Source organism: Montipora capricornis, chromosome 4, assembly GCF_036669925.1.
Source record: "Montipora capricornis isolate CH-2021 chromosome 4, ASM3666992v2, whole genome shotgun sequence".
In the NCBI taxonomy this organism is placed as follows: Eukaryota; Metazoa; Cnidaria; class Anthozoa; order Scleractinia; family Acroporidae; genus Montipora; species Montipora capricornis.
In genome coordinates, this window is record NC_090886.1 from 24648645 (window position 1) to 24663587 (window position 14943).

The following is a 14943-nucleotide window of genomic DNA, read 5'->3' on the forward strand; positions in this document are numbered from 1 at the left end:
TTCAGGAACAACCTGCAAGAAAGATAAAGATTACATTAATTTGGAAAGGTCTGTTACTGTTGCTCCTGATTATCCTTGAAAATGATGAGTCTTGTTTAACTGTCAATGACAGCTTGCTTCCAATGAAGGGGATGAAGAATGAAGAAGAATGTTTATAAGAATTTACATAAGGTTTGTTTGCACACAGTTTAAGGAGGCTCGAAATAGTTTCTCCTTTTTTCAAACAAATAAACATTCTGTTTTTAGATACAGTTAGGGTAATCATATCGAGACAAAATTTGGCCACAGTATTAAGTACCCATCATAGATTTCTCACATCACATTTTCCTCCAAAATAGCATTACCATGGCAACGATATAAGGCATTTCTTTGAGCCATAAATACAAGATATATTGTCTTTTTTGAAAAAAAATGGGACAGTGAAATCTTCCCATTGAGTGTTACTGGATAATGTTAGAAATAATCTATAATATATTTAAAATTCAACAAAATCTGTAGGTCAGTTTTTCAGAAAAATAAGTTTTTTTGAAATGTATTGCTAATTTCTTTTTTCACCTACAGAATTTCTTTAAATTTGAAAGACAAATGTTTTAAATTAATCTATAAAGCTAACATGCAAAAAATGAAAAAAATTCACCGTCCGGAAGCAGAGATATAAGCGAATAAAGTTGCAAACTCAGGAAAAATGAGGGGGTTACAAGATCGGCATTTACGCATGCGTCACCCGCTCATTCGGGTGCACGCACGAGTGAAGCTACAGGCCAACACAAACGGATTTAAGTGACCATTAAACCGTGCGTGTAAAATTTTCGTTGTTTTCATGAATAGGAAATGTCTATTTATATTCCATATATGTAAGAATTAGAAGAAAGGTGAGCGAAATTAGCGATATTTGTTTATTTCTGGTGACCCACTTTGAATCATGAGCTGACGCGAACAGCTTTTAGAATTGCGTGTGGCTTACGCGCGTGCGCTCAGCGGAAAACCCTTTCGAGCCTCCTTAAGTTAGATGAAAGCACCCCAGCCAATAAAGTGACAGCAAATGCTTTGGCAGGGACAAAACACACTGAATGATCCACGAGGGGTCCTTCAATGTATTCCAGATTTTGTCTTCAAGAGTGGCAATTACACGTACATGTACAGTGTAATTGGAAGAGTACAGTACTGTACTAATACCAATACTTTATCGAAGAGTGCACAATACACCTTATTCCAAAATGGCCCTTGTTTTTATAGCATTCTCTTGTTTGCTTGCATTTGGAATTTTTAGCTTAAGAATGAGCGGCACAGGCTAATTTGCTACCAAACAAAAGAATATTAAAATGACGGTCATTTTAGAATAAGGTGTATTTAATTTTCAAGATATCTCCTTCTCTAAATTAAAATAGCAAAGTCCTACATGCATGTTCAGTATTTTATATCACTTATGATATCCTATGCTTTCCTACAAGGGAGTGGCATTTATTTACAAACAAAACGTATTGTAGTTGAAAAGGTAATGTCACAGATTGCACTAGAACACAGGCTGTAGTTCTGCACATGTTATACAGCGTTTCAATTAATTTACCTTACAGGACAATGTTCCTTAACAAAAATAATGTTGTTGCCATTTTGCAACCAAGAAACTTTCGTCTATAACTTTTGAAATGTTCTGGGTACTTTGGTGCAGATTTTTCGATGTAGGCCTCATAAGCAAAAAAGCTGAATGTGTCAAGTACCCCAATTGCATGGTGTACTTCACATCGTGATGGTGGCTTTGGTGGTTCATGTATAATCTCAACACCACTCCCTGCACCCATTTCGACTCATCACCATCTTCAATATCTGCAGATCATGTAGACAGCTTGAACTTGTCAGTTTGAGGCTCATATATTAATGTCACATTCATTGACAACGTCAGCTGTTACACCTGCCAATGCAAGTTCAGGGACTGTACATTTCTTCGCCCAAAGTCTCGCATGGAAGGGCATCATCAGCAGTGGCTTGTAAATTTTCAAAGGTTCGATGAGTTTTGAGGGTTGATTTTTCCCAAGGGAGCCGAGAATTCGAGTTTTCTGGAGTTTCGAGTTATCGGGGGTTTGAGAAATCGGGGGTAAAATTAGAGTCATAGAGTGCCTCAATTCCAAGGGAAATGACAACTATCATGAGTTATCTGGAGGTTCGAGAAATCAGGATTCTACTGTTCTAGGTCAACTTTAACCTCCTTTGGATAAAAATTCAGAAGACCTTGTGATTTTAATGTTAGAATTTGACGAAATCACTGTGAGAACCAGCTATTGTTTTCTTTCTTCTCAAGAGTGACATCCAGGAGGAGGTCCACGTTTGGTACTGTCCCTGCTCAAGACCTATTAAAATCTCCCTTCAATTCCATGCAAGAACTGTCGTTAAATTACTGCAAGCATAATTGAACTTCCCCTCGGCAGCATTTCTACCATTTAGGAAAACTAGTTTTATAGGTAATATAATAGGAGGAGAGAGCGTACGCGAATGCATCAATTTGATTAATACAGCTCTAGGGAACTCCAAACAAAGCTTGTGTGACTTTTGTACCCCCTTCTTATTATACTGTTTTACGCACTTTGTTCGTGTCCAAAGAAGAAAGCCATTTAAGCAAAGGTTTAGATTGCTTGCACTTTGAGGAAGGAGAAGAATAAGAAGGGTGCATTTTTCATCATTCTCTGAGATTCTTAACTCGTTCTCCCCTGCCTCCTTTAAAAAAGCTCTTAAGGCATGAAATGTTTTTTGTAATAACTATTGGTATTCTTATATAAATGTGTTAAGTATTACGATTATGGCAGCTTTTACTTTCCTTTTAATTCTGTATTTTTCAATTATTAGTATAATAATATATCCGTTGCCATGTTTTTGTTTACTCTCTTAATTCTATTCTACAAAACTAAAACTGAGGGGGCCTAATTAATATAAGCTTCATAGTTTCTTTTAGGCCTCCTCGACATTGTTATCTCTACCGTTTTTATATTAATATAATTATGTAATTGTATTGTGGCAAAACTTAATAAAATAGAAAGATATGCCACAGAAGGAAAATTGCGTGGGTCCCAGAAAGACTGCCATTCTGCTTTGAGAACATGGTTTTAAACCAACACACTGATAACATTTGGAGTGAACATTTCAACATCTCAAGGCAAACGTTTCAGTTGTCTCCAATTTGGTTCTATGAGACACAAACGTGAGACAAGCGGTTCCTGTGGAGAAGCGTGTAGCTGTTTGTTGTCGTGGCTCACAACACGAAATTTGTACAGGACCACAGGACTTGTTAAATTTGGAGTTGGAAGATGCACTACGCTAATTAAAAATTAAAAGATTAATATTATTTTGCTCAGCACTTCTGATGGCTGCTAAGGATTTCAGCAAGTTCCCAAAAGGAGGCAAATGACGAATTCCAAGAGATAGGTTGCAACTGTTTTCCCCAAGTGGTTGGTGCCATTGATGCATCACATAATTATACCCATTATCGCCCCCCAAAATGACCCTACTGACTATTACAATAGGAAGCAGTTCCATAGCATAGTCTTACGAAGATGCACGAGCTACATTACATCCAAATAAGCTCAAACCAGAGTTAAACACTTTCAGTTCATGTGCTTCTGTTGAAATGTGATAACAAAAATAAATGAAAAGCATAAATTTTCTCAACAAGGTGTACCTGCAACAAACACTTTCAAATTAGACTAGTCTTGGTGCTCCGTTACTTCAACAAAATAATTTTGGAAAAAATGATTATGATAGTACTTTCTTTTTGCTTGTCTTCAAATAATTATTATATATAAATTTTATATGTCTCAGTTACACTGTATAATTCATGTAAGTTTTGTCAACATATCTTGGAAAAAATTATTTCTCGATAAACAAAACGGTATTAAAAACAAAGTTACTTTTCCTGGCCTGGGTTGCCCAAAGCATGGTTAGCGCTAACCAGCGATAAATACATGTTTACATTTACCATGGAAACCTACAATGTATAGGTTTTGATATCAATTTCTCTTACTCAATGATTAGCGCTAACCAGGCTTTGAGCAAACAGGCCCTGGACTTTTGTTGATGTGATATTTGTCCATAAAAAGTTAAACTTTCACATGGGCTCAGTTATTCTCCCTTAAAGATCTTAGCGACTTCTTTGACCATGGAGACCATCAATTCTTGGCTTTTGATTTCCCTTTCCGCCTCTTTTTCAGCAAGCCGTTCAAAAAATTCATGATCCCGTTTCTGGCTTTCATTTAAAAAGGAAAAATATTCTGCACTGCCAGAGCTCTGGCCACTAGATTCTCTTCTTTTCAACCTTTTAACTGGAGGCTGATTGGAAAAACTAGAGGCATTCTTATCGGGCTGGCTTCCAGGTTTTCTCTTGAAAGATTTTTGGCCATTTTGTTTGGATGAATTTAGAGTACTAGCCAAAGGATTTTTTTCTTTTTTGGCTGCTAGTTCACATCTAAACGGCACTTGTGAAAGGGTCTGCTCTTCTTCGTCACTCTCAGAATCACCAGACTCTGATAACTCTTCCATTGCTTGGCACGATGGTCCAGGAATTGCAGAGTTGTTGTCATCAAAACCACACTCAATGACGGTTTTCGGGGTAATTTTGGCTCTGCAGCCCAGTATTTCATTTAGTTCTTCAAAATATGTGAAAGTTCCACTGCCGTTTCCGCTTTTGTTGTTACAATCCTTCACACGTTTATAATCGTCTGCCAGATTCTTTTTTTTAGCCTTGCATTGGGCTGCTGTGCGGATGGACGCAAGTCCCTGTTCCCTCAATAGACTATTGAGTTCTTTGGCAATAGATTCCCACACAGCTGAGTTGTGCCTTTTGCTGATCGGATAACGATCCTTCCATAGTCCTATTAGAAAACGGATTTCTGCATCTGACCAGTTGGGGGAGCGGACTTTGGTGCTGGTCTTGTTTTCCTTGCTGGCAACATGGTCTTCAACTGAACCACTTGCACTAGCACTCCGGTATAGGCTCGTCGTGGTGCTTGTTTGCGATTCCATCGGTGATTCTGGTCGGGCAAGTCTTCGTGGTGGAAGCCATAGGGCTGGACTGAAAATATATGGGCTTAGGGTTAGGGTTTATAGTGATCGCTCAATTGAGGAATAACAAAGCGAGACACCCTAAAGGAAATGATTTGTTAGGTTAGCTGAATGCTTTGCATCTCCAACCTTTAAAGGGAATAAACTCACCTTGCATTGCTTGATTGTGTGTCATTTGTTGGGATGCTTCTAGGATCATAGAGTGGAAAATTTGCTCTTTCCATTTCGCTTCACTTGCCACAGAAGTTTCATGGGAGGAATAAATTCAAAATAGCACATTGTGTTGTATTTCAGATTTGACAGCCCTGTCAGATGGATACATGTAACTGCAAGCGACTCCTCCCTGGCTGAAATTAATTACCCACTCGCTTAAGCTACATGTACCTGGTTTGGTGACTTAAATTTAATGAGAATTCTATTCACTTAACTTTAAGTGAGTTGGGAATCGGAATGTTTTCATTGGATTTCTGGTTGTCACTCGCTAAGCGACCTGAAAAAGTGCTTGTGACTTAAAACACACTCAGTGAAGCTCAATATTACACTGTAAAAGCAAATATTAGGTTGAGACATTTCTACAGCTTTTGTACAGCTTTTGCACACTTTCTGGTAAAGTTCAAACTACTTACCCTGCTTGTGAAGGTAGACTAGTTTCAAAAAATTTAATCTTTCTTTCCAGTTCAGCAATTTTCAACTGAAGTTGGCAACCATGTGCTTTCTGCTCATCAGTTAATTCTCCTTTCATGAACCTGCAGAACAAAACTCATTATCGTTTTTTTATCATTTTCCATATTGTTCATGTGAGTTTACATCTCATATCATATAATTATGGCAGGAGACATGAATTATTACATTTAGTGAGTTTTATGGACCTTTAATAATTTTATAAATATAAAACATTCTTTCGTTACTACATGCAAACTACAATACCCAACAAAACTGTTGAGACAATTACAGAGTTGTCACAATAAATTTCGATCTTGCCAAATATGATACCTTACTTCACCCCTATGCAATGTTGTTTTCCGTCTAATTTTCCTTGAAAAGAGCACCAGCATTGATTTCAGGGCTTGAAATTAACATTTTGCTCAGGTGCCAGCTGGCGACTAATGGGGAAAATTTGGTCACCAACTTTGCATGCAAGGAAAGTCATTATCATTAAAAGGCACAAAAAAAGCACTAGAAAGATCTCTAAAGCCATTGCTGTTTTCGGCTTTGCCTTTAGTTTAGTGGTAGTGCTCTTTAGGTTATTTGAATGGAGCAAAGCACAGTCTGTGTTTTCCATAGCAAGGCAAACATGGGTCCTTCATCCTGCTTGCTTTTCACCTCTTCAAAACATAGTTCTTTATTCTTCTACAGCTCGTGTGGCAAGCAACTTACCTTTATGCACCTGTCACTGTAAATCCCCCCACCCCCCCCCCCCCCTCCTCCGGGAAAAATGGGGCATTAACCACAAAACAAAACCAAAGAAGGATAATGCCCTCCTGTATGAAAATTCTGGACGAGATGCGGGCAAGATTCGGGCCATAAAAAGTCTCGCTGATGAGCGATACAGAGCGTGACGATAATCAGCCTGACAGGAGCAATAAAAATTGAATGATAATTGAGCGAGAATGGAGAGCGACATTTGTACTACTCTGACAATTGGACGATATTCTGAGATTCAGGTCATAAAAAAAAAAAAAAAAAATCACCCTAATGAACGATACATACATTTCTTTATGGCGTGACCTTAGTTTCAGCTGTTATGAAAACTAAGACCTAAGACCTGGTGGTAATAGTGGTAATTTACGGGAAAGAAACCCCTGAAAATTTACCGCTACTCAGAGATTTGGGTGCTGTATGTTGTCTCCTCACACGGTTAAGTTTAAACAGACACAACGCCATGATAAGCTTGAATGTTGCGCGACAGAAAAAAAAGTGGCATTTATTGGCACAGAAACTAAAGATAGGGTCTTTCGGATAACCAGAAACTCAGTCTGTTAACCCTTTGGTTATAGCAAGAGTCCATGTCTTGGTTGTAACCACTAAAAATGTGATACATGCATTTTTCTGTCAGTACACACCTTCCAGTTTCAAAACAAGTCCACAATTTAGCCGTAAGTCACGCAAACAGTGAACGGATGCCCGTAGATGGTCAATTTTATTATGATACCTGATAGGGGACTGAATAACTTTACATGTAAGACATAAGTGATTTTCTGTAAGTTTCTCCATATTAAATTTTGTCTCACTCACAAGCTTATTTCTCAGCTTATTACAATGAGGATATGAAGTATCATCTGTCAGGGGGTGAGGGTACATTGCGGTATCCTGATACATTATTTATAAGAAACATTGAAATCAGTACAAACAGGAACAAAACAGGCCATAATTGAAACTATGCCTACTTTAATAGTTCCATTATAAATTATAAACTAGAAATCCCGTGCCACTCCCCCCACCCCCATAGACAGTACCACTGTTTTTTGTTTGCGTGACTTACGACGACATTGTGGACTTGTTTTGATACTGGAAGCAGAATAACAAAATGTGTATACACTTTTAGTGGTTACAACCAAAGGGTTAACAGACTAAGTTTATCCTTATTCGAAAGATCCTATCTTTAGCTTCCGTGCCAATAAGTAATGGAACGATTCTTGACTGAGACCAACTGCAGTAAACATGAGTCATGTAAGACAGAAACATGTTTCAGTTTAAGGTAACTTAAATAAAAAGAATGTACCAGCTTTTAGCATAGAACAAAATGTGACTGAAGTCATTCAAAGTGTCCATAATAAGGTAGGCATGTTAGTAGCCAGGGACTGGTTGTTCGAAAGCCGATTAACTTAATCCAGGATTAGCGTAAACTTTTGTTTCATGTTTTCAACGTTTTGGTTAAAGTTTCTTTTGCTTATTTTAGTTTTTCAAGATCGACATCTACTAATGTAAATTTTATCCGAATATCAGCGTCGAACAGCATTTGGGAGTAGAGAAATAAACTTCTTGGTTAATTTTTAATCTGGGATTATAAGCGTTAATCGGCTTTTGAACAGTCTTCCGCTTATTATACAAGAGTAACAGATCATCGTTCTTTCCCGCGGCAAGCCTCGTCTTTTCTCCCGCGGCAAATTTCCCGCGGCAAAGTGCACCTCGGTTTTACCGAGGGAAAAAAATTTGCATACCTCGGTGCCGCGCGTCCACTACCTGCGGCAAAGACGAGGTATTGCCTCGTCCCTAGGGGTCAATACTTCCAGGCGGTACTGTAGGTCTTCAAGCGTACTTGTGAAGTTCCATCTGATGCCATGCTAAGAGTCATACTCACAGAGAATTCTTTTCAGCTCAACGGAAAGAACTATATACAAATTCACAGTACCGCCATGGGTACTAAAATGGCCATTGCCTTTGCAAATATCTTTATGGCCGATCTTGAGACACAGATTCCTAGCAAAAGCGTCATAAAGCCAATGATTTGGAAACGATACATTGACATTTTTTCGTTGTGGGATGTCAGCAAACCGGATGTAGACAAGTTCATCACACAAGCAAACTCACACCACCCTACCATCAAATTTACAGCTGAGATCTCAAACACTGAAGCCGCATTTCTAGACATTGCTGTATACAAAGGCAAATGCTTTCAAAATCACAATGAAAAACACACTTCAAGCGACTGAAACCTTTCAGTACATTCATTTTTCCTCCAGCCACCCACTAGGTGTCAAAAAAGGTTTCATGAAGAGCAAAGCCCTTAAGACTTCTACAAACTAATTCTTCAAGATCAAGTCTTGAAAAGAACATACAAATTCAAATCACGTCTCTGTGCTAGAGGCTATCCAAAACGTCTGATTGAGACGCTCCTATCAGACATCAAATTCAAAGAAAGGGAATCAGCGCTGAAGCAAAGGAATGACATTCCTAAAGATATCTTGCCCTTTATAACGCAGTATCACCCAGCAGTGCCAAACCTTAAACATGTTTTGTTAAAAAATTGGCACTTGATACAAAACCAGCCTTCTCTACAGCAAATTTAAATTCAAAGAGCCACCACTCATATCTTTTCAAAGTGGAAAATCCCTTTTGTACGGTACAAAAGTCTCAACCATTAAGGAGTTGTGTAGGCCTGTCACTCCTTGCTACATGTTGTACTTCCTACTGTGCAAATTCTGACACCTTTGCAACCTGCAACCTTTCCTTACTCCTTCTTGCTTGGACCAGGCAACGGAATAAAATGTATTAATCCCCCACCCCATAGGGAAAAGCAAAGGCCAAAATGTACAAATCCCTCGCCTCTCTAGGAAGGCAACGCCAAAAAATGAATTAATACCCCACTCCCTCGGGCAAGGCAAAGAGGCAAAGACCCCACAAAGCCCCATGTTTCCCCGGGGTTGGGGGTGGGGTTTACAGTGACAGGTGCTTTATTGCGACAATTGCGACCAAACGCAATACTACAATTGCTTGGCCTAGGCCCCCAAACAACCACAATGCTCGTACCAGTCTCCGACCGAGATTAAATAAAAGGAGTGGCTTGTATATGGTTTCAGTAGCTTTTAGAATCAGCAGCCCGGTAGCCTGTGGCTCCCAAAGAATAGCCCTGGGCGCCTTAATTTTTCACAGCAACACCTTTCACTTCATATGCTGGGCTCCTAAGTTCTCAGCGTTTAGCTCTGAGGGCCGCTTTAAAATTTTCTTAGGCAGCAGCCTTGATCTCCATTTATTAATCACCTTGTGCAGTCAATTTTGCAGCTGTTTGCTTTCTAACAGAGGGGACTAGTTCTCCAACCCACTTTATGTTGAGGGTACAGGTTGCTTTTTGAAGGTTCCATGCAAATTTCAAATATGCGGCGTCCAGGTTCATTATCAATATATTATCAATATCAAGCTAGTTCTGAGGTCCTTCGGTAATATAGCTAAATCTACGTTTTCAGCATTCACAACTGACAATGGATTTAAATTTTCAATTAACCTTCTTGCTGAATCTTCATCATCCGGGCGCAAAATTCACGTAACCGGGAAGAAACATGCAGTGTTTAACTGCGCCCACGATCCCATGAAGCCGCTGAAACAATTATGCCGCCTAGTAAACGTGGTGATCGAAGTACTAGTATCAAAGTACATTTACATTTGTGCTATTAATTAACAATGTGAGAAACCGATTTTCTTGTAGTATTTATACGTTATTTTAATGGGGAAAGAAAGGTGAATCGTTCTAGCTACCAGTTCGGAACGACTTCATCATCATAATAAAGATTCATATACAAAAGTTGTCTACTGTTTATCCTGGGTTATCAGACAAAACTTGATTCACCAGCTGGCGATCAGTTCTGAAAATCGCGACCATTGAGTCGCAATTATTTCAAGCCCTGGGGGGCTTTGGGGGGAGGGGGTGCATTTTTTCATGTAATCTACATGTACCGGTATAATTATTGTCTGCGTAATCAATAATTTGTCTCAAGAGGTTTTGTCAGGGACTGTAGCTACATGTACATGTACGATCATGCACGAGTATGCTAAAAAATTAAACATACACATTCATGTACTTTTTCAAATTATTAAATTAATTTTTGGATTTAATTATTTCCTTTCATCAATTTCTTTATTAGCCAAAACGTTGATGTGCATTAAAACCTGACAACATTAAAATTATAAAATACAACCACAAAACAATAACTGATAAGCTCCCAACGGGCTTGATACACCTCATGAGATGGTATGGTGTAGTTACATATAAGAGCAAGTGGAGCACAATCACATGGCTCCAGAGTGGTGGAGGGCAAGTGCTCTTACCACTGCGCCTGTGTACATTGTACGACAGGCTGAAATGTGTAATTTTGTTTCCTGTCATACATGTACACTAACAGCAGTGTCTGGGGCAAGTTCTGCTACAGTCAGTTTCTCAGTTGACAATTTATTGTGAGGCCAATGTTGGAAACCCAGTTGTGGTAGACGTTTTACAAGAAATGACTAAGTATACACAATCTCATACTGCTCCCTTCTTTCCCAGGGCTACTGAAACAGGAGGACATCCTCTTGTGCACTTTCAACTAACCGCATGGCTAGTCCCAGGAGTCGATACCAAGGTTTATCAGTTTCACAGCCAGCTCAAAGACTGCCGCCCTTGGCTGCATGGAGAACCACAACAGAAAAAATTTACTCCTCAGCCGGAAGAAAGTGGACTTGTTGGTGCCATGAACAACAAGTCAATCCCCTTTCAACATCTTTGCATGTAGATACAGGGTTGAACTTCCTCCAGGGTCAGTCAGTTCAAAGCAGGCTTCAAGTTTCATACCCTAAATGGCTATCACTCAGACTTGTTTGTGACACAACCACAGATTGAAGGTTAGGGCTCTAATGAGCAACTAGCAACTATTACTTCTGCAGAGAGGGGCTCAGAATTAATACCCCATGATTTACATTGTACATGTACGTATCAGACATTTTCTCCAGCGGCTACTTCTGCAGCACAAAGGGCAGGGATTTCTATCCCAGATATAGTCCATCTAGCTGATTGAACAAATGAAACCAAAGAAAAACTACTGTACTCAATTTAATTTAATGTTGGAGTGTTTGGCAAGTTTTGGCAGTTTGATGTTTGTCTACAACTATCAGGGAAAAATTCTTGTTTAGAATGGAGGACTCATCACCTATCATTAAGTCAGTGAAGTCAGAAGACAGAGCTTGTTCCGCAGAAAAGATGACTCAATACTTGTTAGAAGCCATGTCATTCAACGAATTCCCCTTCTCCTTGAAGGCAACTACCCTTGTTTGATCAAATCTGGACTTTTGTGATGCTGTGACAAGAAACTATCCTGATCGATGGCGCTTGATTTGGGACACTCGTACCGAGATTACAAAGCTCTCATAAATAATGGTCTTGCCAAAAACACAAGTCATAGCACAGCCATAACATACTTGCCCGACAGGAGAACTTTGACCGCAAGTTTCTGTTCTTGGTTGGGTCCCATGTGTTAGCCATTAATTTTGGAGGAAAAATCAAAGACAGATTGGCATCACAATCTGACAAGAAGTAATTAACTGGTCAAAAAAATTTGTCAGCGGTCCATAAATATTGTCAACGGACCGTTCAGAATCTCCCGTTGCTGGTGCAGCATGAGATTCTGAACGTGTCGGTTACAGAAGATCTTGCAGTTCCTTTATGCTCGCGTGACCAAAGTGAGCGGTTTGACTAACTCAGAAGGGACTGCGAGCAGTCTACAGCTGTAACAGCTCTATTTAATTATATGTAATTATAAAATGCACAACAAACAGCATAATTGTCAATGTCCCAACTGGGAAGTGGTAAATAAATGTGTATCATAACTCATGGCAACTAGTCACACAAGGTTTCATACTCTAGCAACCTTTACATCCTCACATACCGTTGAAGGGATTGCCGAAAATCTGCGAGTCTTCTTTTCTGTAAATTCACAGCAGACACACAGGATTTTTGACTAGCATGAAATTCATCCATTTTCTCAAGATAATCTTGAAACTTTGTTTGCTAAAACAAGAAAAACATAGAGACTACAACTTTTTACTGAGATTATGCTAAGACAAAGACTCAAAGTTCTCAAATAGTCTACAGAAAGAGCATTATCATCATCAATCAAAGAACAAGGTCTCTTAATGACAAGCCTTCTGATAGGGTGCGATGAAGAAATGCAAATTGTGCGAAATGTGCAGGGCAGATTATGCGATTGCAAAGGCCAATTATGCGATAAATATTGTAAATTATGCAATTTTTTTCTGAGCAATTTTAAGCTTGTTTTTCAAGGTTTCAGGATAAAAAAAAACACACGTTTTTACTGCCCTACAGACATTTAGGGAACAGTAATTATGAATCTTGATCGACATTAGTTGGGACAAGTAAAAAAAAAAGAGGTCTTCTGCACTATTGGTGCACCACGTTAAAAGTTGAAAGGACACAGCTAACATGCCAAATGAATGATCAATAATTATTAATATTCCTGTATGCTACGACTAGCTTCTTACACTTTTGTGTGCAGTATCATATTTCTGAACAGATTTGCTAATCTGAACAAAAGGGCGTGTTTGTGTTACACCAATTGGCGACTCTTTAAGAATGAGACCAGGCCCCCCACACGCAAAATAACGCCTTGAACTTAGAATATTTATGAAATTGAAGGTAACGAAGGCATTTTAGCCATTTTCCAAGGTAAATCATCTTTTAAATGGCATATTTATGCAGGAACTCCTGTAAATTGGAAAATTCCAGTTAAAATAAACAGGTGTCTTTTCGAAACGAAGGCTTAAAACTTCGGTTGCTTAATGTTGAAATCCATAGAAAAATAAGAATTGATTTTTTGGTCACAGTGGAACTTTACAAATACAATACACAAAGAATCTTAATCCCAGGAGATTTGAATTGGTCTATCCTTGATTTGGGTACGAATCGAGTGAGAGTTGGGTACAACTCGAGTGGGTCCGAGTCGACTTGTGTACGAATCGACACGCTAACCATTTATTTACACTCATAGAACTGGGAAGTCGAAAGCCTAATTGTTCCACATTAATAATTTTCAATGGAAATGGTTGTTTCGGTTTGCCACATCCGTCATGTAAATCTGTAAAAGGATAACCTTTTACTCTGAAGCTTCCAGATACAGTAAATCATTACAATCAAACCCGGGTTGAGACCGCGAGGGAACCTTTGACCCGTGAGAAGGGTGGGCAATATCGCGGTCTGCATGTGACAAAAAATATATATATTTATCAGCTTGTGATGATTTGCTCGATCTTAAAACACTTCCTTGGAGGTTCTTTTCACGCAAATTAATTTACTGCTACCTTACACTAAATAATTCATAACATTCGCCAAAAGGACGACAGGCTGTACGAGCTAGTGTATTGAATAGGTACGCTGTTTTGATTTGAAATGAGCCACCCCTAACGTAGTACAAGCATTAATTTAGCAGAAAAATACTTAGTTCGATTAGCAGTAAAATAAAAACCTTAAACTTCTGCGTTTCCTCTTCCAAGACATCCCATTCTTCCTCCCATTCCTGCAAGCTAGAAATCCGTGCTATCGCCGCCATTTTGGCGAAGTTTGAAATGGCTTTAGGACTGGAGCGAAGAATCGTTGAAAACATAGGCACGCAACGCGTTCATGGAGGCTACGAGCGCTTACCATTCGACCAAGAACTCCGGTTTGCAATCCGAAAAATTCACTCGGCGAATCGAACGGTTTTTTTCTGGTTGGTTGCCACACCGGACATTGGTTCCCACGCAGTCGAGCTCATGAGTTGGCGACAAATCCAAACTCGATAACAATACTGGAACAATACTTTTATTGGTTTAACACAAAATAATACTACAAGGCTGGTTGTACGGCTGTGAGGATACACATTTTTTGATTTATCAATATTTCGTAAGGCACGGCCTGCCGTACAACCAGCCTTGCAGTATTATTTTGTTTTAAATCTACAAATTATTTGCTGGTTAGATCTCCCAAGATCCGGCGCTTCCACTTTTTTCAGCTGTCCTTTGCGTAAAAAATTGTCTGCAAGTACTTTTATTAGACGACTCTGAGTAAACGAGTTTTCTGATGTCAGCGACGACATTGTTTATTTCAGAATTGTAAGCAGTTGAACGAGAAGAAATTCAAATCGAATCCGCGACTATTTTGAAGGCACTTTACCTTACATACATACTTTATTGAACCTTCCCAAAGGGGCTTTTCAGGAACAATAATTTACTTTCATATTTTTCTGACGAATTTCAAAGTCATTTCCGCATGACGACTGAAACATGCAAGTTTTCGCTAAAGCGGTTATGCCCACGGGAAGAATGCCACTTGAAAACCTTCAGGATCTGAACGAGCAGCAAATCCACCACAAAAGCAAATCCTGCTCGAGCGGTCGCTGACAGGTTCGACATTACTTTGTAGTAATGTAACCCGTG

At 39.1% G+C, this 14943-nt stretch overlaps 1 protein-coding gene across 3 annotated transcripts in view; it reads right to left on the bottom strand.

Annotated features, from left to right (window-relative positions):
- LOC138045810 (transmembrane protein 120B-A-like) overlaps positions 1-14096 on the bottom strand; it is a 34644-nt gene extending 20548 nt beyond the window's left edge. Inside the window, exons 1-4 of one of the 3 annotated variants that reach the window (XM_068892438.1) lie at positions 13995-14096; positions 12402-12523; positions 5673-5792; positions 1-12 (exon numbers count right to left, since the gene is read on the bottom strand). The exon at positions 1-12 is cut by the window's left edge and continues 42 nt beyond it. In XM_068892438.1, coding sequence (XP_068748539.1) covers positions 1-12; positions 5673-5792; positions 12402-12523; positions 13995-14078 — 338 coding nt within the window. In that variant the 5' untranslated portion in view covers positions 14079-14096. Of the gene's footprint in view, positions 13-3539; positions 5057-5196; positions 5398-5672; positions 5793-12401; positions 12524-13994 lie in introns of those variants that run through there. The other 2 variants (XM_068892437.1, XM_068892439.1) reach the window with 2 other exon arrangements.
- Between the last annotated feature and the right edge of the window lie 847 nt (positions 14097-14943).